This window comes from Patiria miniata, unplaced genomic scaffold, assembly GCF_015706575.1.
Source record: "Patiria miniata isolate m_02_andy unplaced genomic scaffold, ASM1570657v1 HiC_scaffold_21, whole genome shotgun sequence".
Classification (NCBI taxonomy): domain Eukaryota; kingdom Metazoa; phylum Echinodermata; class Asteroidea; order Valvatida; family Asterinidae; genus Patiria; species Patiria miniata.
The window spans coordinates 7688589-7715177 of NW_024037060.1; the positions used below are offsets into that span (position 1 = coordinate 7688589).

General features: G+C 41.7%; 1 protein-coding gene across 1 annotated transcript in view; it reads left to right on the forward strand.

Moving 5' to 3' along the window:
* The window catches only part of LOC119729509 (macrophage mannose receptor 1-like), a 39582-nt gene that overhangs the window by 11285 nt on the left and 1708 nt on the right, over positions 1-26589 (forward strand). The window contains exons 11-38 of the mRNA XM_038202099.1: positions 1154-1302; positions 2278-2489; positions 3177-3304; positions 4219-4277; positions 5043-5213; positions 6389-6430; positions 6660-6841; positions 7424-7491; positions 8607-8710; positions 11646-11915; positions 12621-12763; positions 13291-13402; positions 13710-13960; positions 14762-14945; positions 15344-15607; positions 16175-16365; positions 16903-16981; positions 17462-17503; positions 18242-18427; positions 18771-18822; positions 19511-19608; positions 21271-21537; positions 21980-22113; positions 22557-22662; positions 23416-23654; positions 23916-24087; positions 24877-25140; positions 25924-26106. Coding sequence (XP_038058027.1) covers positions 1154-1302; positions 2278-2489; positions 3177-3304; positions 4219-4277; positions 5043-5213; positions 6389-6430; positions 6660-6841; positions 7424-7491; positions 8607-8710; positions 11646-11915; positions 12621-12763; positions 13291-13402; positions 13710-13960; positions 14762-14945; positions 15344-15607; positions 16175-16365; positions 16903-16981; positions 17462-17503; positions 18242-18427; positions 18771-18822; positions 19511-19608; positions 21271-21537; positions 21980-22113; positions 22557-22662; positions 23416-23654; positions 23916-24087; positions 24877-25140; positions 25924-26106 — 4352 coding nt within the window. The remainder of the gene's footprint in view (positions 1-1153; positions 1303-2277; positions 2490-3176; positions 3305-4218; positions 4278-5042; positions 5214-6388; positions 6431-6659; positions 6842-7423; positions 7492-8606; positions 8711-11645; positions 11916-12620; positions 12764-13290; positions 13403-13709; positions 13961-14761; positions 14946-15343; positions 15608-16174; positions 16366-16902; positions 16982-17461; positions 17504-18241; positions 18428-18770; positions 18823-19510; positions 19609-21270; positions 21538-21979; positions 22114-22556; positions 22663-23415; positions 23655-23915; positions 24088-24876; positions 25141-25923; positions 26107-26589) is intronic.

Below are 26589 nucleotides of genomic sequence, written 5' to 3' on the forward strand. Positions count from 1 at the left end.
ATACATAAATTTTCAATGTTGTTTTTGTTACAGTCTGTTTGTGGCAGCGTTCATACCACGTAATAAAAAAAAATCTCTTTTTTTGGTGAAAAAGGAGCAAGTTTAATCAGTTTAATCAAAATTAAATTGTCATTTTCTTTTCGGCCAAACCATTCACAATGCTTCAAATCCACAACGATTTGCCTGGACAGTTATTGATTGTGTTCAAATATAACTGTTGACTTACAGGCGCGGATCCGGGGAGAGGGCGGTTGGGGTTGGTGGTCAACCCTCCCCCAGCTATGTCAAAAAGACCCCAAATGTGATAGGAATTCCTAAAAAGTAATACTAACACCCCCTCCCCCGTCCCCCCCCCAAATATACTGGAAATAATGTATTCCTGTGCACAAAATACGGACAGAGCCACCATGGTTAGTGGGTATTTGTACACTATTCTGTATTGTACTGTAAAAAAAAATCGTCTGATTTGAACAGCGCCCCCATTGAAAATATGGTACGAGCCCCCCTCCCACGTATTGATTTTCGGAGGCCAAGTGTCCGGAGAAAAAAAACTGTCCACATTTCAGAATTGTTGCTGATAAGACTCCCCCCCCCCCCCCCCCAGAAAATTCCCGGATCCGCCAATGACTTAGCCATTGTTTTTGCAGATAATACTTTACTTTTTATTTCCTAAGCCATTTTGCTAAACATATTATGCTCTACATCCCTCTAAATAATAGGGCCCATAACATGAATTTTACTGGGGAACAACCTTTTGTGAGAAAACTTTGCTAATTGGCCTACTTTATGTACTGAAGCAACAACAAATCATTAAAGAAAAGAAAAGACGGCAGAATATCCGAAAGTCGGGCAACTTTTGGTGCTGAAATAGCTGTAACATTGGGGTTTCTGCCTAAAATTAAATCACATTTTTACTTATGAATATGCAAATGTGTATAAGCATGAAACCAAAAAGGTACCAAAATTGCCCTTAAAACGGCAAATTGAAATTACTGTTAATTGGGACACAAAGGTGTATTTACAGGATGATTACAAAATACAGTACATGGGCCCTTTAACTATGGCATCACATGGCTACCCCCTTCCCCACCCCTATCTCAAGTTATTTGATGTAATACCTATATCCGTTCCTTGTTTTCTCTCTTCTCTGTAGATATGAGTTAGCCTTCATAAGCAGTGCCCTTGGTCTTCAGAATCGAGATGATTTCTTTATCGGTCTGAGTGATCGTGCCACCCCAGGATACTATGAGTGGATTGACGGCAGTTGGGTCACATACACCAATTGGGCCAATGGACAGCCAGGTAACAGTGCATTCCTATTAAAAGGCATGTAATCGGAATGTGTGCAATAACACATTCGTCATGTGGAATTTGATGAAGCCTCTTTTCCAAGACGTGTGTTGCTGGTCCAAGCAAAAATAATTCGGACACGACAGTAACATCAGAGAAACTTGTGTCACGTTTATCACAAATCAAAGTCAGAATTCAACTTCAAGTCCACTATCCATTATAATACCAAAACGGGAAAAGGGACTTTACTACACGGCAAGAACTGCAGTGTTAATTTAACTCCATTCGGTATCTATATAGGACAACATCAGTAAAATTTAACACCAGATGGTCCTATTTAGATACCAATGGTGTAAATTTAACACATTGGTTTTTGCACTTTACAAGAGAACTTTAACAAGGCCTTAGAATTTTTCATTGTGAATTGTGCTTTTGATAATTTTTTTTCATTGACTTGTGTAACGTCGCTATTGTGAATACCGCTATAACGAACAGTCGGCTACACCGAACATCGTCTTTGGCTCCCGATTTTTGTGTACAAAATGTACCGAACATTGTTGTTCAAAAGTGTCAACAGAAGAGCGACAAATGGCTATTATTTCCCCAAGGAATAAACGAGGAAAGCCACCCAATGCTGTAGGCAGTAAGCTCAAAAACTGTGTAATTACTATATTCAATATTTTAACATCGCTATAGCGAACGATCGCTATTACGAACAATTTTGTGGATCCCAAGATGTTCGTTATAGCGGCGTTCCAGACCAAAGCCATAGTGATGCTAACTTTCAGTGACAGGTATTCACCCCAAAAGGTCTGTTTGTTTGTGTGGATTATTATCTTTCCTTATTAGTTCTTTTAAGATCTATTTTGTCATCCTTACCAATTTCTCAAATCAAACTTCAAACTCCCTGGAATCTCACTGTAAAACGACCAAACTGTTATCTCTATATTTATCATTTCTCTGAATGTTTTCCCGTTTTTTTAACAGATGATAGAAGTGGGCATTGTGTGACAATCAACTCGGGTCCCAATGCCGGCTACTGGACCGACCGATTGTGCAGTAATTCCTACCGTTACATCTGTGAGAAAGCCCGGGCAGGCTGGCCAACAAGTACGCCGCCAACCGCAAACCCTCCGACCCAGCCCACCGACACTGACTGCAGCGCGGGCTGGATTGGGTACGGGGCAAACTGCTTCAAGGTGGGTCAATGAAGACGTGGTTCTAGAGCCTATATATATATATAAAAAAAACAAAATTGGGGGGGGGGCGGGGGGCTTGCAGGGGTGGATCTAGAAATGTTCGCAGTGAGGCGTGGACTGAAATGTAAACCCCTTTTTTCCCTCCGGACACTTAGGCCTCCGAAAATCAATAGTTGGGGGGGGGGGGGGGGGGGGGGGGGGGGCTCGTACCATATTTTCAATGGGGAGCGCTGATAAAAACCTACATCCTGATAAAATCATGCACACTATATTACCTAATAGGGTACAAATTCCCCTTCTTACGAGTACTTTTTAGGGGGGACAGCTCGCTTGTGACGTCACCATATAACATTTGCTACTGCTAACACATCTGCCCCCTTACTTTTCAAAGTAAGTTTGGGCGGACAATTGTTGACCAATTTTCCAGGGGAAAAAATCCCTCGAATAATTGTGTTCTGGATCCAGCCTTTGTTTAAGTCCAGTTGTCTTTTTTTAATCTTGTCGAATCAACAAGTTAAAATTGAAAATTATTTTTGTTTGCAAATTGAGTGGTGCATGGTATAAATGGAAATACACAAAATACGCGAAGAGCAAATATACCTTTAATTCTTCAGACTCAGTCGCTGATTGACTAAAAAATGTATAACAAACAGGAGAATAATAATTTGTACCATCTTCGTTGTCAAGCCCTTTGAATTCAGCTCACCCCAAGAGGGCGCCACCTGGTTGATGGCTCACTCAGAGTGCGAGAACATAGGAGCCAGTCTAGCCAGCTTCCATCACCCGAACGAGGAACAACACATCGTGAATTCATTGTGAGTCCAATACCATGAGATTCCAATTCATAAAATCTTGTCAGTGTTTAGAATATTATTTAAAAAATTACTCCTTCTATGGACTCCATGAATGAACAGTAAATTACATTCGTGACCACTCATGGCAGGTGGGTTAGGGGGAAATACATTGGGTTTGTGTTTGCATTCAATAGGGGACGTTGAACAATAGAGAACAATAGGGTCCACAATTCCCAAAGGTCCACGATTGACAATCTTATGCACAACATATAGGAGGTTTTCTTAAAAAGATAGGTGTTTATACACTTGTGTTGGTTGGTTATTCAAAAGGGCTTTGGACAATGTGATGAGTGATTGCAATGGGCCGAGGACCTGGGCACTAATCCTAGGGAGAATGTTTTTGTTGTTGGTGCAAACCTTAGGCCCCCCCCCAAAAAAAAGGTCTCCGGTTTCTGGTATGCGCGCGCGTCGCCGTAGCCATGCGCGTCGGCAAAATGAAAAAAGTTTTTTTTATCAATGAAAGATGATGTCTCAAAACCGCCACACTCACTGGTTTGACTGGAATCCTGCTGCTGCGCAATTTCAACGTGTTTTTAGATGGGGTTATGATCGAGAATAAGCTTATTTAGCCTCTCTGGACTCCCATATATTTGCACTAAGTTTAGTCGGGCACCATTTGCAGTCATCAGCCGACATTTGAAGCAAAAAAGTCGGGTAAAAAAAAAAAAAAAAAAGCCGCGTCGCCGCACCACTTTTTGGACAAGTTCCATACCAGAAACCGGAGACTTTTTTTTTTGGCCTTATGGGAGCTGGCGAACAAAACAAAAGGGAGGGGGTGCTTGTTCAACGAGTCCAATGTAACACTTCCAACTGAATGAGTCATGAGTGAATATTTTCAATTTGTATGTTGTTGTTTTCTTACCTTGATTTTTTAGTGCACCAACTTCAGCTCAAGGTTTTTGGATTGCACTGAACGACCGGCGAAATGAAGGCGGTATGGATTTAAAAACAAATAAATTAGAAAAAAAGACTTCCACTGAAAAAAATTAAATAAAGAGACGGCCGTGTTTGCATTTAAACTTTAAATCAGCAAAATTTCAGCTGTATACGGTATTGTTTTAGTTTTTGTGAGTCCTTAAATTGGATAAAACCAGAGGAACGGAGTTAGGCCTGATTGGTAATGTAGGTTTTCCCGGCTATTTTAAAACATTTTTCGTTCGAATTCATCGATTCTAACATTCAATTTTCGTCTTTGGTCAGACAATTTCAAATTTAGTCCAAACAAATTCAAACAATGAGCACGTACGTTTTCGACCTGGTGTATTCGATTTCGTCTCGTCCACGCCGAATCGTGTTATTCAGAAATCAAATTCGTCTGATTCATAAAAGACGAATTTGATCTCTGAATGCTGCCCATCGGCAACAGCTCAGGCGGATTTGATCTGTAATGACGAATATTCTCGACCCGGTGACTACAAAGGGTGACCAAACTTTGAACTGTACAGTAAATGACTAAATTGGTTCTGTTAAAAGCATGTGATATTTTTCACAAACGAAATTGAATGTTTAATAGAGTTGGTGAATCTGATTGAATTTTTTTTAAAAATAGTCAGGGAAACCGATATACCATTCTGTGAATGGTTGTCTGTGTCAAAACAAAGCTTCTTTAAACGATAGACTGTCTGTTTAAATTATCTACTTCAAACTTTTTACGATTTTTTTGTCCGTATTTTTACGTCATTCTTTCCGTGTTTCCCAGGTTATGAATGGAGCGATGGCTCGGTAGTACAATACACCAACTGGCATACCGGACAACCGGACGATAATGGCAGACGGGAGGAATGCGTGCAGACTTACCTCTCAAATACTACAGGATGGTTTGATGCACGCTGTGAACAACCGCTGAATTACATCTGTAAAATACCCAAAGGTACGCACACAGTCGTGAGTTTCTATACGCCCGAGGACAATGCTTTGCGTTTCCAAAGTTTGTCCCTGCAATATAACACTCTTCCATAGACTAAGCACATAACCGTATGATTAAAGACCGTTCTCAACAAAAGACCCAACGCTCGAGGACTGAAAGGATATTTTTTGTTCTCCCTTGAATGTGTCTGTCCTCTGTCATAACGTCATACATGAACACTGGTATTTCCACTCTCAACACTGGTCTCCTTACTCGCCTTTTCAAATGAGAATCCTTATCCACAATTTTACATTTGCACATAATGTGTAAGACTGGTTTCCAAATTAAGGGGGACGTACTTCAATATGAAAATTCCTATGGAGTATAACTTGGCATTTTATGATGAGCGTTGTAGTCAATCCTTAACCACAAGCCAATGGCAAGTTGTCCAGTCTGAAGTCAAGTGGCAGACTCTACAAGTGGACGTTGACAATGACATTCCTTTGTCATTCTTCACTCCCTATCACTTAATAATAATAAAACTAACTGGATTTATAGAGCGCTTTTACAAATAATCAAAACAGGGAAAGAAAACAAGAAAAAAGGACAGCCAGCTACGATTTGAGGAAAATGTGGGTTTTGAGAGCCTCTTTGAAGGACAAAGTACTGCCAAAATTATGATGGGGATGGGTATGCTAGTCCATAACCGGGGGCGGCAATGGAAAAGGCCCTGTCACGTCACCGGCCCATTAACGTGACTTGTGGATGACTAGAGACTCTCCAGCGAAGGGAGTAAGAACTGTTCTGGATTGTGAGCAGAGAGGAGAGATTATCTGGTGCAGAGTGTTTCAGTGAGTGTGAACCAATGTGCGGAACTGAATGCTTTGGGCGACTGGGAGCCAATGTAATTGTTTGAGCAGAGGAGAGCTTTTGGGTGTATTTGGGCTTCTGAAAGATAAGCCTTGCGCATCTGTAGTCTCAAAGACTACGTGTTTCGACGTTTGATTCGATGTTAGATTTGTGATTGACCTAACTACATCTTTGTTGTATATAGTTCCGTATGCATGCCTCATTTAAAACTTTTTTTGTGTGTGGCTTATTTTCATTTATATTTTGATATAATTTGTGGGTGATTGATAATAATGGCTCTTCATTATTAAATTGATATCCTTCTTATGACTATATTATTTTCTCCGTAGGTGTCGAATTAAGAACAACTGTTGATCCCTCATTATCTCCAGGTATGTCAAAACTGAAATCTATGTTACAAATAACGACGAGGAACAAAGACATATTCAGCATAAACAAGAGGCTCAGAGTTTTAAAACTGAAGAAGGTTCATATCGAATATATATTTTTTTGGTATTTTGGTGGAATTTTTTTTTTTTTTTTTTTGGGGGGTACATTTACAACAGATACACAGTTAGGGATGCTGACTTGTTTAAACCGAATTGTGTTTTTAAATGGCAGGTGAACCGTGTGCTGATGACCCTACATGGATTCACCGATACCCCTACTGCTACTACTTCAGTTCATCGTCCGAGGAAGATGGCGTCTTGGACTGGCATTATGCCGAGGCTTGGTGCAAGTCCAAGAACAGCCATCTTGTGTCCATCCATGACAACGATGAACGCAGATTTCTCGTCAGATATGTGAGTGCATCAAGTAGTAAAACCCCCAAAACCAGAGAAATCAAGTCCAAACAAAGTACAGAATGACTCAATATTGGCCCGATGACATTTTAAGTCCATATTTTTTTTTCTTGGCCCACTTGTTAACTATAGATCAAACTACACAATGGACAGAAAATGTGCCGAATATGCTCATAATTATGAAAAAGCAGCATAACTTTCTTCTCTTTCCACATTTTGCAATGGAGACTTACACATTGTTTTTGTATTTCTTTGAAGCATGCACTTTGAATGAAAATATCAGTTTAGTGAACAAAGTCATGATTGAGGCAAACCCCATGTTTAAAGTTGGTCTTAAAGTCACTTTAGCACACGAAACCGCCCTGCCTATTACCCACTGTAGTGCTCGAAACCGCCTGGCCGAGCACTCTATGGTTTGATTGACTCTTCAGTGAATAAACACAATGTAATACAATGTAGTGCAAGTGCTATATAGTTTACTTTAGACTTTAGATGCTCAGAAGTTTGTACTCTGTCAATTTTGAATTAATTCAAATTCTACTGGTTAATTTGATTTCATTAGTAACTTCATTGTTTTCACAGAGTGACACGTTTGCTTCATATTACTGGATCGGGCTGAGAGAGAATGGATCCCACGTAGGGCACTATGAGTGAGTATGGCGATTGGACTGCACCCCCCACTCCCCCCCCTCCCCAACACCAACCACCCCACCCCACCCCACACCCACCCACCCACCCCACCTCACCCACTGTAATTTTAGCTGCAGACAGCAACTCAACAAGTACTCATGTCTCTCCGTCAGTTAGTTGGTTGGTTAGTTAGTTATTTGGTAACAAACGTCAGCAACAGCCTTGCATGGCTATAAATCACCTTTTCCCTCATGCCCGGGTATAAATCTACTGTTCCCTCGGCCCGGACCCTCTGTGGTTCACTTTAATAGGTCTCCACTGCCCGTTCCCAATTTATGCATTCATGCCTGGAAAATTGGGTCGCTAAGGTCAAAAACGGGAAAAACCTGATGTTTGTACTGAAAACGAAACGTCTTCCAGAAATTACATGGCACAATCACGTCACGCATGCATGAACACAAATTTGTTGGCCCACAGCTTCCGAGGTCATTTCGAGCTTGTTTTATCACAATATCACAACAAGCCAGTCCCAATTTTTGAACTTGGCATGTTGGCATGTAACAAGTTTCACTTTGGAATAAACACAGCAGATATATAGCTGTACATGCACGAGTGACTTTGTTTCTGCATTCAGTAGGGGACGTTGAACATTAGAGGACAATAGGGTCCCCAATTCACGAGAGGTCCCCAATTTGGATTCGTGTACAAAACATATGGGAGGTCTTCTTAAAAAGCTTAAGTACAAACAAAAGAGGGACAATTGGATGTATAGACCTACAATCCCGGCCAAAATGGTTGGGACACTTCCTGAGCCTGCCACGGTCACCCACTCCCCGCTTCCCCGGTCAATGTTGTTCTCTCCAGCTGATGGAGCACACACAGCGCAATGAGATACAACATTGAACGGGGGCCGGGGGGTTGGAGGCCCAGCGACATTTGGCCAGGATTGTAGGTACACATTTCTTTACATCTGATTCAAGGCACGGTAAAATTGGTCCAGTTGAAAGTTGTGTTATGTAGGAATTTGGAAAAACCCTTTCTCGTTGCAATACTCCCAGGTGTAAAGAACAGTTTATGAATGGTTCCAGAAAATACCTGTTGCCAATTTGGTTTTCTCTCTATTGAACCATTCAAGGTGGTCTGATGGCACATTTTTGGATTATGAAAATTGGCGCACTGGCCAACCGGATGACAGGAACGGTGAAGAGCAATGCGTAGAAATGAACAAGTTTCTTGCATGTAAGTTCATTTGAATGTGGTTCACGTGAATAACTTGTAAGAGAAACATTTTGTATCACACATTCTGCTTTGTGAATGAATATATTGGGCGAGTCAAAAAAAAGGAAACCCAAATGGCGCCCCTATTTTTTGTATTTAAAGGAGTAATGCATGTGGCACTTTTCAGATTTAGTATGTAAACGCTCAATTAATAAGCTTTTAGTAAAAAAATCATTCAAATCACTTATGTACTTTCCCAGTTGTTGAATTTTGAACACAAACACAGTTTTGAAGTTTGTCAACGGCATCACATTGTACGTGATATTTAGCAAAATGAAGCCATATCGTATCCAGGCCCGGATTAAGTGTTTCTAGGCCCTAGACACCAGTGTTCCGAACAATGGAGGAGGAAGGGGAAAGGAAGAGGGAATAAGAACAAAGTGGAGAATGTAAATAATAGGCCTAAACACCGCTGCTCAAAACTCCGCATAGCTAAAATCAGGTTCTGCAACCCGTGGCATATGATTACCGTACATTATGTTATGTCGGCACAAGCTGCCGCGCGAAGTCGCTTCATATACCGGCGTTGACAGCTACAGCTGTGCAAAACACAAGCACGTGCTCCGTCGCTCGCAGGCAGTTACGAATTGAGCTGATTCTTATTAGTGACGACTCAAAATGACGAGGGCATATTTCGATAGAGAGTCAAGCTACAACTTTGATATTTGCGCCACAGAGCATCTGCAATCCAAACATTTCCCGGGGCTCTTACGCGTCCCCAGACCCCACACCTTCAGGGCTTCGCGCTCGCATATAAAAAATTCCAGGATATAGGATTTAAAGACCCCCCCCCCTGCAGTCTGGGATTAGGGAACAGGCCTGAACAAGGTATGCGCAAGGGTACTGAGCATGTACATGCAGTTTTGCGACAATGAAATAAAAATATTATAGCTGGATTGAATTTTGTATTTTCGAGCAATTTTAAAAATTAATTTCGAACGATTAGGGCCTACAGTACAATATAACAAATTAATCATTCTTGCAATTATTGTCTTCCGATAGAAAAGAAAGAAAATTAAACAAAAAGTTATGTGGCGATGGCCAAGTCTTCAGGAGTCGGACTTATGACCCTAACTCAATGAGCCCCTTACCGACTTCCAATATAGAACTCTTCTGGGACTCGGTACCCGGCCCACCACACCTCCTTCCCTGTCCATCCGTGTAACTCGAAAGTCAGGCACCATAAAGGGAGGAAACGAGGTGGCACCCTAAGCCTTGCTGCCGAGTCAGCAAAAGAACCCCGTACCTATACGCAGATACCAACCTGGACTTCGCAGACAGTCCCAACTTGTGAGTCAGCATACCGACCGACCGAGCTTACTGCTGTTGGTATATGACGACGGGAAATTAATAATGTTAAATGACAGAAGCGCGGGCATCGAAAACCAAAAAATGACGCAAAGCGGATTCGAACTCCTAACCCTGGGTCCACTGTCAGACAGCGTAACAACTAGGCTGTTTCAGTAGGTGCTTTTCTTTGCGTTTAAAACATAATCCTTATTTCCGCAGTGGGACAGCTACTTTGTGTTTCATAGCTGCACGAAAGATGCATCAGCATCGCGATATATACACATGAATGATGTTACGTAACTCTTTTCTTATCATTCTTATGTACCGAGCAGTTGACTATTCAGAGTCACTACGAGCAATTAACCTAATACCGAGCTCGTCCTTATTCTGTCTCATCAATTGTTTCGCATCGCGCTACTTTCGGCCGGCAATGACATATCGCGCTGATTGAGTGAAATTCTAGCAAGTTTCCCTTACCTCATTATATTTATATCAAACTACTGACCCGTTTACAAATATTTTGGAGGGAATTTTGTTTGTCTGATTCTAATTCAGCTCCCTTAGCTAGCTTGGGAAAATTCATCTTTTCTTGTACTTACGCTAAGTCTAGGGAATGAAGCCGTTATAATACAATGTCACATTAACGTCAGCCGGTGGCATGATTAGAATCGTGAACTCGCGAGTGCAATGACGGCTAGTGGCGTAAAGCTGTGCCGGCGAGTTTGGGGGGGGGGGGATGACCAAAACCCAGCCGTGGACATTCGAAACGCTTCTCAAAAGTGGGGGTGGTACATACATGTGTATCTTGATCAGTACTAATTATGCGAGTGCGAAGCCTAAACGGCGTGGGGTTCGGGGCCCGCTTAAGGGCCCCTGAAAAATTGGATTCTAGGCGCCCTGTGGTGCGATCTGAAGCAATTTCAAAAGCCAAAGTTTTAGCACAGGACCATAATTTAAAACGTCTTTTTCGAATAAAAAGTCATTAAATCAACTGAATCAAATGTAGGCTACACTTTATTCAGGGACGAAAATCGTCCCCCCGTTCCCCACCGATCGACGCCCATGGTTGGCACCGTGCTTCACAACTTTAGACGTACATTTTATACGTAGGGCCTATGCATACATGCCGTACAGCGTCAGATGGTGAACTCGAAAATTCTGAGGGAGACCCTAAAAATTTTGTAAAAACTTTTCTCTGCGCTTGTGTGTGTGGATGGGTAGGCCTATATGTTTTATGGCACTAAAATTTTTCGTAGGCCCCCAAATTTTTCCTATTTTTTGTTACTCACCCTGAAAAGTCAGATAATTCTAAAAAAACCAGATTCCACCCAGGCAAGTGAAATCTTTCCAACACAGTTTGCAGAGCCCATCACAGTAATGTTTTGTTCAATTGTTTTAGTGCATTTTCTGATTAGGGAAGCTCCATTTTTGTTTTCAGATGATGAGCTTTAATTAATGGACAATCATATAAAACCAGTGCCATCCGAAGTTTAGATTAATGTTTGGAAAACCGTTGTTTAGTAATCTGTTCAATGTTGACTTAGAAAAAAGTTGAAATCAACAACAGAAACAAATATGAGAAAATTTGTTTTCCTGCCACGATAAGTATTTCCAGGCCGTTGGAGCGACTCCAATTGTGGCGTTGAGCGCCAGTTCATCTGCAAGCGCAACGTGGACGACCCGCCGGTCGCCACTCACACGCCCACGGAGGTACCCACCGGTGGCTGCCCAACGGGCTGGTGGGAGTACAACCATCGGTGTTACATGATTGGCGGTACGACGTTAGATACGCGGAAGACATGGCTCGATGCCAGGACGGAATGCCAGAAGACACCGGGAGCCAACCTGGCTTCCATTCACGACGATAACGTCCAAAGTGAGTTCATAAGGATATTATAATCAGCTTCAGGTACTTTTAAATTATAGGCAGTTTCAATTTCTTACAATAGTTCACTTGTCTTACAGGTATACTGCACTGATGTAATATTTAACAATTGTTGACACAAGTCAACAATTGTTTTGTTATACCTCTGTCTTTGATTCTTTGGATTTTGATGTAAAAATCACGAAAACAAACAGCAGTAAACACAACATTCATGTTAATTGAACGGCAACTCACATGCATGGCGCGTGCTCGAAACAGCTGATCGTCTGCTAGTCCGCTGCTCCCATTCATGTGTGAAATTATGGTGAAACTAGCGTGGGTACCAACGATACAAGCTTTTCACACCGTACGTACCATACGTACAAAGTCATTGCACACTCCATGTGGGATATCACGTACGTGATATCCCACAGGGAGTGTGCCATGACTTTTTATAAACTTAACACGTGATTGTTCTAGGCCAATTAAAATATAGTGGTCAAGACAGAGGTATAACAAAGGTTTTAATTTTTATTCGTTGTCATCTACAACGCGAATTGAGGATTTCGTGCCTATCATATGATTTTGTTGGGCACTCTCTTTGACTTTAAATCTTTCAAAATATCAAACTTTCTGAAAAGCCCCTGATTTAAAAAGTGGTGGATTTATTGTGTTGATCATTGTGTCTCCCAATTTCGTAATCTTATTCTTTAACAGCGCTACTGGCAGCATTTTTGATATCCACCGAATACGACGTGTGGATCGGTCTGTCGTCTCTAATCAGTGGGAGATTCCTTTGGACTGATGGAACCTCATTCGACTACGAGAACTGGGGATATAACCAGCCGGATTTTTTCAATGTGAGGACTCACAAAAAGCCGTATGATATACTCATGACTGTGTTTGGTATTTTATTGGAAGATGGGCTTATTAGATGATATTCCTTGAATCAGTTTGATCTATTGTTCACTCTTGAAAGGGAAGATGTCCAGGTGCCTATGTTTTGTCATGATTCACGCGGAGCTTGCTTCGCTTTCGGAAACTGTTGGCATTCATAAATATTTCGGGTCAATAAGATGACAAGGCTTGTCAAAATTAGTTTAACCTATAGTTTGCCTAAAGACGTTATTTCTACTCTTCTTAAGTCATGATAAATAATTACAGGACTTGCCTTGCTTACAATTAGAGACGGCCGACACCTGAATAGTGTGAAATACAATGTGTATTAACTTTGGACAATATTCCAGATTGCTGAGATGGAAAAATGTTTTTTTCAGCTGGCTATTAAACAAGCTTCTTGCATACTAAAGAGTTGTAGATCAGTTAGTGATTGACTGCCGCCGTATACTCTTTTAAATGGTTTTCATTTTTTTCTGTGGTCAATCAGACGGGGAATGACACAGACTGTGTCCGGCTGATGAACGAAGCGGAAGAAACAGGCAAATGGAACGATGGCGAATGCACAACACGGAACAGCTACGTTTGCCTCATGAAACCGGGTGTGTATAGACATTCATTCATTTGTTTTATTTGATTATATATGTTTGAAAGTATGGAGGGATTGGATGGGCTTGAGGTTCGTGTGGTTTTATTTTCATTGTTTGATTTGCATTGATAACTTTAAAGGAATTTGATATAGCCGAGATTGTTTCGGTTGTGTTTTATTTGCTTGGTTTTGTTGTGTCATGTTTGATTTGGTATTGGGTTGAGTTGGGTTGGATTAAGGTTTGGTATGGTTAGGAGTTTTATTAAAGAAATTGAAACGTTGCTATAGAAAATACCAAACCGTATTATGTTTGTTTCCAGATCCAACGATTCCAGAGTCCCCCTTCACACCCCCACCCTGTCCCAGCAAGCCCGGCTACATTCAGTACGGCCAGTCCTGTTTCAAGCTGGATACTTCTACCAAGCGCTCTTTCTCTGACGCTCAGGTTTATTGTGCTGCTGATGGGGCTACAGTAGCCTCCGTGTTGAGTGGCTACGAGCAGGCACTGATACAAACGCTGCTCAATGAATATGCAGATAAGAGTGCGTGGCTAGGGCTGCACAGAGACTCGGTAAGATGATTCCGGAAATTCGCATCAGCATCAAACAAAAATAATTAAAGAGACCTGAAAAAAAATTTTTTAGAAGAGAATTCAAATTCAGAGATTTGAAATTAAATGGAATAGGCCTAGCTAAAGTACAATTTAGATAAACCACTCTTTTACGTGGACTGTATAAAATTCGATTTTTAAATTTATGTAGCGGTTCTGGTAGCCATTACTTGGACGTTTTCATGCCTTAACTTCCATCATATCATGTGCATTTTATGAAGCTCTGAATAATACAGTTAGAGACAAGTGTATTGTGCGAAATACCAGAGCGAACTTTGGAGCATCCCCTAACTTGGGAGGATAATCACCTTACTCGCAACTGAGATGCTGAATTACGGAGGACGTGGCTACAACGTGGTCGAGCAGCAGGCATGTAAAAGCGCCTTAGGCAGCCAACCATACGACCCATGTTCACGGAGCACAGCCAGAGATCGAAAGTGTTTGATTTTTGAGAAGGGAGGAAAACCGGAGGGCCTGGAAAAAAAAACCCTTGTGGCGCAGGAGAGAACCAACGCACAACTCTACTCACATGGTCCTAGCCGGGGACGAACCAGGGCCACAGTGGTGAGAGGCGAGCGCTTTACGCACTGGCCACCAATGCCACCCTTGAAAGCGACCCAAATAAACAGAAAAAGTAGGCAACTTGGATTGGTCTATAACCTGGACAGGCCACATTTGGGTGGAGCGGTTGGTAGGATATTATTTGTTGTAGCTTTATTGAGTTACACATTATTACGAATGACTTGTGTTTTCACGCTGCAGACTACAGACGCACTAACTTGGGAGGATGGATGGCCACTCCACTACACCAACTGGGGGTTCAACTCCCCGACTAATCTGGGTGATTGTACCGTCATGGCTGAGAACCTAATCCTGTATGAAGACGGGGAGTGGGCTACAGTCAGCTGTCTCGTCCCACGATACACTGTCTGCAAGTATAATACAGGTCAGTCCAACACTACCGACCCACCAAAAAAACCAGAACGAGCAACCCTACAAACACACAAACAAATTGGCCTGACAAACAGCAAAGCATCATTTCTGTATAACCATGAGCCGTAACTAAAAACAAGATGCTTATAATTTAAAATATCATCAAAACAACAGCATAGGCCTAAATCAAAACCGAATCAGCACCACAAAAACAATATCAGAATTGGACAGAAATGGCGACAATATCAATGATATAAAAAAGTAAAACAAAAGGTGATATCCATTGAACCGTCTACAGAAAGTTACAACTTCAGTTACGACATTAATGACAGATGATCAGAATACAATAAGATGATAAAACCAGTCTCATTTGGTGTTGAGCTAATGTTCCTCTTTTCTCCTAAACTCCAGCTACACCCCCGACTCCCCACCCAACATCAGCCGCGGGCTACTGCCCCTCTGGTTGGACGGACTTCGGCTCCAGTTGCTACTTGGTTCCTTCGAATTGGCTGACCAAGAAATCCTTTGCCGAAGCGCGCTACGACTGCGAGTTCAACCGCGGCGGGGACCTGGTGACGATCGGCAGTCAGGCGGAGAACCAGTTTGTACGTCAGCTGGCCGCGGAGAAGAATGGTGTCTCGGAATTTATACTTGGCTTGCATCGCAATACAAATGGTTGGTAAACAAACAAAATAAAGGCTTTGCTTGAATCAGGCGTTTTATGGCTAAGGCTTCGGCTTTTGCTTTTTGCACACTACACTGGATAGTCGTAGCTGTGGATAACAATGTTCATGAAGATCTTTCAAAATTAGAGGCAGTTTATATGCATAGTAGACCATGGCATAAGTAAAACGTAGGTCCGTACGGCTTTGGACCCTCTTTAGGCACGCGGTTACAACTGACTCCTCGATAGGACTTATTTTGGTGTGTATTTCTGTGGCAGCAATTGTGCTTTTGAACTCGCGATTTTAATTTTGAGTATTACACCTCACTCTGTTAAAGAAATGACAGAGAACGTAATGTTGACAGCATTTTGCTTTGATTGTTTTCCCTGAATGCAAACTTCTTACAAACTGCAAACAAGTCTGAGATTGCTACTGTGTAAAATATGTTTGTTGCGTATGATGACCTGTGCTCTATCGTAGGTGTGGAGACCCGAGTTGATTTTAGTGGGTTTGGTTTTCATCGTGCTCTGCAAGATTTGATAGATATTTTCTTCATCTCGTGATTGGATAATAACAGGTGGCTGGGAATGGATAGATGACACTCCTGCTTCGTATGTCAACTGGGGAAGTGAGACACCGGTGAACATGTTTCAGAACTGCGTCGTGATGCATCTGGATTCTCAGGGCAAGTGGTTTGGCACCTACTGCTCTACGAGGAACCACTACATGTGCGAGAAGCCGAAAAGTAAGAATTATTTTGTCGATCAGGTGTAACTTTTCTTTCAGTATCAGTCTAATCTACCCTGAATCAAATTAATAATAGATAATGTATAATTAATAATGGAAATACTAAAGTGCACATTTCATTGAAGTATGCTCAAATGCGATAATCATTTTAAAAAAATCGATTATATTAAATAAATAAATTATTCAAAAGACACATTCATTCAAAAGAATATGGTACTAAGTAAAAGTAAATTGTCTAATGAAGTGCAGATTTTATCAGGTGTCTTTTGAAGTTTTTTTGAAAATGAATCTTGGATTCCTGGCACAGAAACGATTAGAACATTCTGTGAAAAAAAATTATAGATAAATTAGAAGAAAATTCTGAAGTGTAGGAACGTATCAAACAGTAATACTTCCGAAAATTGATTGATCACTTGGTATTGACAATTTCTTAAAATTGCTGAATGAGGTTAATGAGGTATGAAAGCTTACATTTCAGTATTTGTCTTTCTTTTATAATATAGATTACTGTTCAGTGAGATAAACTGCTATTTGAAATGCAAATTACCTCCTTGAAAGTTTGTTTACACTTTTTCTTTTTCAGTACCTTATTCCTCTACGCATGTGCCGATCAGTGTGACTGGGCATGGCACACTTCGTGAGTACATCATCAACATATGAAATGAACTAATTGAAACAAACATTGCTTTATCTTTATTTGTTACAAACACAAATGAACACTGATTGTCGTAATTTTGTTTGTTTCTTTTGTTTGTTTGTTTGATTTTGTTTGTTTCTCTGTGTGTAAACATGGTACTGTTGTAGTTGGAGAGCCTCTCGATAAGCTTGGTTTTATAGCTGTTTAGGCAATCCTTCAGGCCTGCCTATGGCACAAAGTAGTGTTTAATGTTTTTTAATGTTTTTCTTTTGTATTTTAGTTTCTTGTATCTTAGTCTTTTGTAATTTGTCCTTTGGGTCTTTTCCTTTCTTGTGACTTGTAACTTTTATGATATAAATTTTAAAACTGTCATATATATTAATTGTCTTGTATTTTGACTGAGAAATTATCTAATAAATATATGTAATAATAAATGATAGACTGTACTGACTTTTCCTTTTTTCCCCTCTTGTTTTTTAGCTCCCGTTGTTCCAACGACCAGAGTTGCCACGACAGTTGAGGGTTAGTCAAAGGCCAAGGAAGAATACTTGGCTACGGCTTACTGTTATAATTATGTGCCCCTCTGTAATTACCCTGCGCAGCGTTTACAAAAAACTTTACAACTCGTCAACTGCTGCCCTTTGGGCAGCAGGTACTTTCCCGCACAACGCAAGACCCTATTCATAGCAATATAACAAAAAGCCACGTGCCAGACAGTGTCCAGACAGTGCGCTGGAAAGATAATTGACTGGCGGCTGCGGTATGCAGTTATGAAGGGAGATGACTGTGTCAAGTTACAGGTCTTTGTTGATGTTTCAATGAGACTTGGCAGGAGGTCTGGTCGAAAGTTTGTTGACACGGCCTGGGTGTAGCCCTGGCTGCAAAGTTCATTGAACCAGCTTATTTGGCAAGGGTCGAATGAGGATTAGATGGAAGGTGACCGTCATTGGCCCTCAATTTTTTTTTCTTCAAAAGATGCGGTTACCTGGGGCCCAAAGGGCAGCAGGTCACTCTGCGCAAGGACAATTGTTAAGTAGCTGAAGCCAATTTCCGCAGACATGGCTGTAGCCACATAATTCAGACACAGCTTTAGTCCAGACCCAGGCAACACAGAGATATGATATTGCATGTTTTCCTTAAGGGTTTGTCTAGGTTTCTCAGCTACAGTTTCATGTACAGCTTTGTACACTGTATAACTTAAATTAAGTTTCATTAAAGAATTAAGAAAAGAAAGGGTTGCATTTCTGTTACCCTCAGGAGGAGGCCACTGCCCGACCGGTTGGCTTGCACGCGGTGACTATTGCTACTACACACAGAACCCGTCTACAGATATGTTGACTTGGACTGAGGCTGATGCGTACTGCAACAATCTTGGCGGCTACTTAGCCTCAATCCACTCCATCGAGGAGAACAACTTCATCCGATCCCGTCTTGAACCAGGGGTATGTTACCGATATGTATATAATCCTTAAAATGCATTTTCAATTGGGAACAGCTTTTGTTTTCGTTAAATTTTTTTTCCCTTTTTAGCTGTTCCCAATCTCAAGAAGTTTAAAACGGTGTTTGTGTTTAAGATTCCGTAAATTGAAAAGTACATGAGTGAATTAAATGATTCTTGTACTAAAAGCAGGTTTATGAATTGGGCTTTCATATCCTAGATTTTGAAAGTGCTACATGCAGAACTTCACTAAAACAGTGGTCCCGACATTTTAGACTCGCCCTGCACAGTAGGCCTTTTCAAAAGATTCTAATGAAACTGTGGGTTTTTGCCCTCCCATACAGCAATCAGCGTGGCGTTACTGGATTGGCCTGAGAGAAACAGCTGCCGGAGGTTCTTACAAGTAAGTCCCGAACACCCATGATTTCAAGAGTCGCTTCGAATCCAGTAAAATTTGGAGCAACTTGCAGGTTGACCCAAGAATTAAATGTTTGTCTCAGACAGGCAAATTTTGTGTTAGTTTCATATTAAAAGATCCTTCGCTCTCTGTCTGATGTCTGTGTGTCACGTTTTTAAGCTCTGGCAACGGAGCTTCTACAAGTCACTTTGGTTTCTGTCGGTCGGTTGGCCCCCCCCCCCCAAAAAAAAGACCAAAAACGAACCCCCTAATCCTACCTTAAAAACTGTAAGTACCAAATTGTAACTGTCCAAAACAAAGTACATTGAATACTTAACAAAAATTGTTTGTGTGCGCTATTCGAACTTAGGAAGTTAGGGGGCTTCCATACACCTGTCACTATACATGTACATCACCCCTGCCTCTGCAGCTAAATCAATCACACTACTTAACCATCTCTGCCCTCACAAGTACCCATTTACTCCTGGGTTGAGAGAAGCAATGAGTGACAAAGTGTCTTGCCAAAGGGCACTCGCACCATGACCCCATGCTGGACTCGAACCCACAACCTGCCACAAACTCAATGCCTTAACCACGAGGCTACAGCACTCAAGTTTTTAGACATTGCGTTTGAGTCGTGCTCAATTTCCAGGTTGTGATGTCATTGCTGTTGTTTTATCAATTTTTTGGGCAGTTGGTCAGACAAGACCGATTCTTCCTATACCAATTGGAACCCTGACGAGCCCAATGATTATGGAGGGGAGGAGGAATGTGCTGAGATGCACTCGTCCCGTAAGTATGCAAGCTGCTGTGACATGATAATACAGACAGAATAGTGACAAGACTATAGGCGATCATGGAACTGCTAAGCACAGAAATTTGCTCAGCAAAAACAGGATTACCAACCAAATGTCCATGTGATGTTTATATTGCTTGTGATTGGTATGCAGCTGTTGTTTGCTTAGCATGGAAATCACATGGAGTTTTGGCTGGTAACCTGCTTTTTATAAGCAAGACATTTTGTGCTAAGCAATTTTTTTAAGCAGCTCCAGGAAATTGGCCACCGGTGATGTCATGTTTAACTTCCATGTACAAGTACAACTGAGTGTAACCATGAGAAATCTAGGTCATAGGTTATATGAATATGCATGGTCACATTACAGCTACGTAGGTTTGCCAAAAACAAAAGGGAAAAAAACATGTTTTGAAATCAAAAATAATTTACTCGTTTCCAGATTTAGCTGACTAAACCAAAATTGTCACTGCAGGCAATTGTTTAACGACTATTTTATGGAAGAAATTTCTGCGTTTCACGCACGAAAACATTTGTTAATCTGCTGATGTTTAGTTATTGCCCGGAAATTTGTCCATTGGGAAATTAATCATGCTTTGACATGCATTAACGCGATGAAAAGTGAATTGCATTCTTTGAGTTTACAAATACCCCCCCCCCCAAAAAAATGGGAAAATGTTTGAAAAATGACATATGAAAGGAGCTTTATGGGATTTGTCAAAATCATTACATTTCTTTCACCCCAAAATCTGTAAATAGTTGACGTAAACACTGTTGATAAGAGTATGGCTACATAATAAGCTACTGGAACTTGTGGGTGTTTTTTTTTTTAGGGAAAATGTTGATTGGTATAAGTTTTTTCTTACCATAGAGAACTTTGGTGTTTGTCACTTTGATCCCCTATTTCCATGTAACATATATACTTTCGGATAGAATTTGCCTCAACAATATGTAAATTTTCATATTGGGTTAATTTTGTCCTTTGTCTCATATTTATAAACACTGTATACTTAAGTGTTGTCCGCGGGCTTGCGAGAAAAAGTTTACTCGGTGGGAGTCTAACCTAAGAGATGCTACTTACTTGAGCAGAAGTCTTACCAATCGACCGCCAAGCTTTCAGGGTCTTGTCGGCTGAATGGTTCAAGTCTAGGGTACCTCTATACCAAATTAATTGAAGAGCACATACGCTCAACCAATAAAGAAAGTTCCCCCCCTTCCAATAATTTTTTTCTAACACAAAAACTACTGAGCACCTCTCTCGCAACTAACGACTACACAGAAATTCCTTGGCAATCCAGCCATACTTTTATTTGGCCCAAAACAGTGATAATGTGTACAAATTTATGCAATTTATGACTTTTGATACCAAAAACAGTTGCACTTTTGCATACGTGCAAGCACAGTTGTTGTTCACACTCACCTTGCACGTATACAAAATTGAAACTTTTTTCGGTACCATTTCTCATAAATTGCATAATTTTGTACACATTATCACTGTTTTTGGCCAAACATAGAGTATGGCTGGATTGCTAAGGAATTTCTGTTCTGATCAGTCGTAATTTGAGCAAAATGAGCCTAGTAGTTTTTGAGTTAGACAAAAAAGTATTAAGGGGGGACTTTCTTTTTGGTTGAGTGTAGTTTCATGTTCATTTTCTCACCAGTCGGTACGTGGAACGACATGGCCTGCGGCACTCCTCAGCCGTTCGTCTGTAAGAAGCTCAACACCAGCACCAACCCTATCCCCGTCCCGACCCCGTACCCATTCACAGGCGGCTGTGAGGACGGCTGGTCCCGTGTAGGGTATCAGTGTTATCGGCTCCTCGGAGCGGGCTCAGTTTCATCGTCCGGGCTGCCGTATCGACAGGCCAAAGCTGATTGCATCAGTCGAGGGGCTGTCCTTGTCACCGTGTCTAGTCCTGAGGTTCAGAGTAAGTTTGGCTCACCTTTTTCTGATAAATACACTCTGAGAAAATACACTCAGAGAAAAAAACTCTAGTCAGTTTTAACAGTTAAACTGTAATGCAGATGACAATGGCAGTTGTCAGCAGTGTGCTAAATGTTGTGGGCATATCTGTCGAGTTTTTAAGAACGCAAAACGTCCTACGCCTGTTCTAACGACCATCAAGACACGGCACATCTTGCAACCAACAAAAAGTGCCCGAAGTATTCTTTCATGCCAAGAACAGTCATGGATTGAAATGCTCTGCCACAAAAGTTCAAAGCAGCCGTCAACAAGCACTACTACAAGTAACCAATAAAAAAACAGCAACCAAGAAACTGCACCTCCTATACTCGTTTTGCTCCTTTCAGGGGCGTTGAGGAGTATTCTCAATTGAATTTTAGTAACCCTTTTTTGGCTCTGACTCGCAGTTTTCCTGAATGCTCTCATGGGCCAGCAGACCAGTTCCCATTCTTGGATCGGTCTCAATCGATTAGTCGGTGACTTTCACTGGACGGACGGATCACGGTTGAACTACACCTACTGGGCCCCAGGCTATCCAGCCGTAAGTAAAATCCAATTTACCTATACGGAAGAATGTGTATTCCTGAGACCGCGTGCTCGTGACTTTGAGCCTGATGAGATATTACTCTTCAACTCTGAATAATCTGATGCAGAACCTTCCTTAAAAAGCACCTCTGCAATATTTGTTTGTGTAAGCTCATCATAAGCTATTCAGTTTCAGATTGTCACAAGTGAACTTTGACAAACGTTGTCCTCTGTCGTTCCCGATACCCTTTTTACTGCTAATTGGGTAGACTTGTGAATTGAGTACTGCTCTTGTTTGCGTGCCATCTGAAATTCTTTTATCAACGGGTTGTTGTTCGATAAAAACATATTCCCTTTTTTATCACATGTTTTCTCTATATTTGCAAACTTTTTTGAGACTCAGAATGGAGTTTGTGATTATGTGAAATTTTTATTTTTTTTAATTTTTTTTGCAAACAGGGTACAGGTGGCTGTGTCCATATGCTTAATGACAACACCGCATCTGGGAAGTGGGCCAACGTGGAGGGATCTGACAGTGAGAGCTACTTCTGTCAGCAACCACTTAGTGAGTCACTCTAGGAGTTCATTTATTAAAAACCCCCAGACAACGGACATTTTATGCAGGTTCTGTGGGGTTTTATGCATCCCACGGAGTAAATAAGCATACTTATGTTTCCTGCACCCTTAGGCTAAACTAATGCTGTGGGAATTCATAATGTTTATAGGTCGTTGGTATCAGACTTGTATGACTCGTGACTCGGACTCGGACTCGAGTCTGACACGAGTCCCTGTCCGGACTCGGACAGGGGTCACGATGACAAATGACTTGGACTCGGGACTCGACCTGCGAGACTTGGGACTCGATCAGAATTAGCACAAAGTACTTAAAAAAATACAATCACATTTTGAAGACGACTCTTTCCTTTTCAAGCCATACAGTCAGTTCGGTGCAGAAGAAACGCATCTGTAAGAACTTTACATACACAGTGCGTGCATGCGGATGGCTTGTTTCTAATATATTACAAATTTGGGACATCAATTTTAGGTTTTAGCAGTGCCTAAAAGTGACTTGTGACTCGGACTCGGACTCGACCTTTAGTGACTCGTTACTCGGACTTCGACCATTAGGCGAATTCGGACTCGACCTCAACCTGCATGACTCTGCACTCGGGAGAGGTTAATCGGACTCGGACTCGATGTTCGGTGAATCAAATACATGTCTGCTGGGTGTGCATCTGAGTATTTCGAAGCCCCTAGCCGAATGACTTCCAGAGAGATCAAGGTCTTTTCTTTCTGTTAACATTTCTGTTCTGCTCAGATAAAAGCCTCCCAGATACATGGACTGGTATACAGTGTGACGCTACAGGCTACTACAAGTTTGGTCAAGCCTGCTACAGGGTTGAAGCGACACCAAGCAGCTATGCTGAAGCGGAAGCCAACTGCGAGAAAGACCAAGGAACTCTGGCCTCTATCGGCGACGGTCTGCAAGAGGCGTTAATCCGAAGCATGCTGACATACTACGACGTTGGTGATGCCTGGATCGGACTCAGACGAGATGTGAGTACTAGACCCTTGCTTATTTAGTGTGAAAATACCAAGCAGGACGTTTAACGCTTTAACCTGTTCAAGTTTTAGCTTGATCGACGGGACACTTTGGAAGAAACAAGTTGAAATCCAGTATTTATGACGTAACCCTTTCACTTTTACTTGTTGAAAAACGCACGACCAGTGAGATTTTAATGTTATTGTTAAAATTATATCTCGATTTTATTCCGTGCAGCATGCAGTGACTAAAGTTTGTTATTTATTCTTTGACAGAGTAAAGGTACCTTCACTTGGCTGAATAAAAACCAACTGTCGTACGTGAATTGGGATGAGAACGAGCCCAGTTCATTGGAGGGTGAGGGATGCGTCAGAATGCTGGCTGAGAAGACATGGGACAACACGGACTGCTCCTCCACGCGAGCATCTATCTGTCAGATCGGTGGAGGTAAGAAACTGCTCTATGAAAGGACTTATAATCAACCTACTGGAAAGGAAAGCAGTCACAATAGCCATATTTCCAGTAAAAATTACTTGTGAATGGGATCTAGTAAACGATCAGTGTGTGTGAGTAGCTTTCAAATCAGGTTATTTTTCTTCAAAAAACGGACAAAAGCATGTTACTATTTTTTTAACAAAGGGGATATGGTTAACCAATTAGCGCTTGTTCTTCATTATATTTTATTACATTTATTCCTTGATGAATCTTTAGGGTAGTTTAGGGTGGTACAGGGAGTACGAGGCATGGTGGTTTTGGGAGGTAGAGGGAAACAGATTGGGCGGTTTGGGCGGTACAGGAAGTAACAGGCAGGATGGTTTGAGGCGGTGCAGGGAGCTGGCAGGATGGTTTGGAGCGGTACAGGGAGTAACACCCAGGATGGTTTGGGGCGGTACAGTAAGAGGCAGGGTGCGCTGGTTTGGGGCGGTACAAGGAAGCAGGTTGGTCCGGGGCAATACAGGGAGTAACAAGCAGGGTGGTTTAGGGCAGTACAGGGAGTAACACCCAGGATGGTTTGGGGCGGTACAGGGAGTAACAGGCAGGGTGCGCTGGTTTGGGGCGGTACAAGGAGGCAGGTGGGTTCGGGGCAATACAGGGAGTAATGGGCAGGACGGTTTGTGGCACAACAGCGACTATAAACGGGGTAAATACTATCAGAGGTCAATAATCCATGTTTAGATCTCATGACTGTGTCAGGCACCATGCTGATCCATAGCTTTTGAACTGTTCACTCGACAGTGTCTCCCATCCCGACCAGTGTTACACCACCAGACTGTAATATGGAAGGCTGGGAACAAGACGGCGGCAGCTGTCTTCTCTTCAACACTGGCTTGATGCGGACGTCTCGCGATGAAGCTCAGAGGAAATGCTGGCAGGACTACCGGGCTACGTTGCCCGCGGTGCACAGCGACGAGCAGAACGAGTTTATTAGGAGGAACGCCACGAAAGACGAAGCGCAGAGTTCTGGCCGAGTGTGGCTTCAAATGTACAGGAATTCAAACGGTACGAGCGTCGATAAGCTTATATCACAATGTCCTTTCCTTGTAGCGGTAGGTTTCTTTAACAAGTGCGAATGTTCTCAATGCGGGAATGCTACAAGTTCAATCTCTGAAATGTTAGAGAATGTTTTGCATAGTACCTCACAAGTGAATCTTCTCTATTTCGTTTCAAAAAGTCTTACTTTTCAATACGTTTTTCCAATTTTATTTCTAACTCATGGCTCCGGAGTATGTTTCTCTAAAGACAACTAAAGTGCGAGAACCATTTTTGTTGAGAACTACCGTATGTTTGTTGCAGACAATAATTTGCAACCTTGTTTGTAATTAGTTTTTAGCTCTGAGCTTCTACATGTCACTTGGGTGTCGGTCGGTCGGTCGGTCCCCGAAAATTTACCAAAACAGTTTACCAAAATTTAGCAAATGCAATGCCGTCGTCAGTAAATGCACTCTAAAAAATGTTGTATCAATCCGTAAAGTTGTTTATGAAAATTGTGTAGAAGGAGGCAAGATAATGTGCAAGGTTGTTATAGTCACGTGGTATATTCTGAAGTGGTTGGAAGGTAAGGAGGACATGAAAATTGACCAAAAGCACATGGTGTTCCATGTGTGCCATCGGGGTAGCATTTTTTCGCCAGAGCTTATTGTGCACTCTTACTTGTTTAAAGGGAATTATGTTCTTTCCACAGTACATGAAGGCTTACACATGCTTAAATCCTAATTTTATTTATCCGTTATAACATGCCCACATGTTTGTTTTCTTGGGCTTTGCATTTTTGGCACTACGCAGGCGTCTTCGTGTACAATGACACAGACGGGAGCCAAGTGGACTACGTGAATTGGGCCGTCGGGCAGCCTGATGGTCAGTCGTCCGGAGCTGACTGTGTGGCCATGGACTTGACCGATGGCAAGTGGTCTGATGAGTTCTGCCAAGTCTTGAAGGCCGATTGCGTCTGCCAACTGCTTCCTCAAGGTACGTGAGCCATTTTAATTGCTGTGAAGAGTTGAAGTTGGCGTCGGGATTGTATGAACCACTAGTTGTTATTAACTATAGTTCACTCTGCAGCTTACAAAATAGGGTGGGCGCTGCAATCTGTTATGAAAAGTGAGTAATTCTTTTGATAATAGGTACTTTTTTTGAGAAAATGAAACTGAAATCTTAAGTATTGTTTGTGATGTTGTATTCATGGTTCAATTGTTAAAAAAAATGGTACGTTATTTTTTTTAGACGTTCTTGACAAAATGCAACCAATACAAGCCTGCCAAATATTATCCGTCACACACGTTATCTGTGACAGATAGTAGTTGGATACCTTTGACTTTACCTTGAGTATTTGTTTTTAATTTGTTTTACGAACTAGTAAGATGATAGTCCCGTCATGCAATGACGTCACACTGAGCGTGACACCATTATGTCTCAGGGGCTACTGTCAAGTAGGGCTATGTCTATAAATCC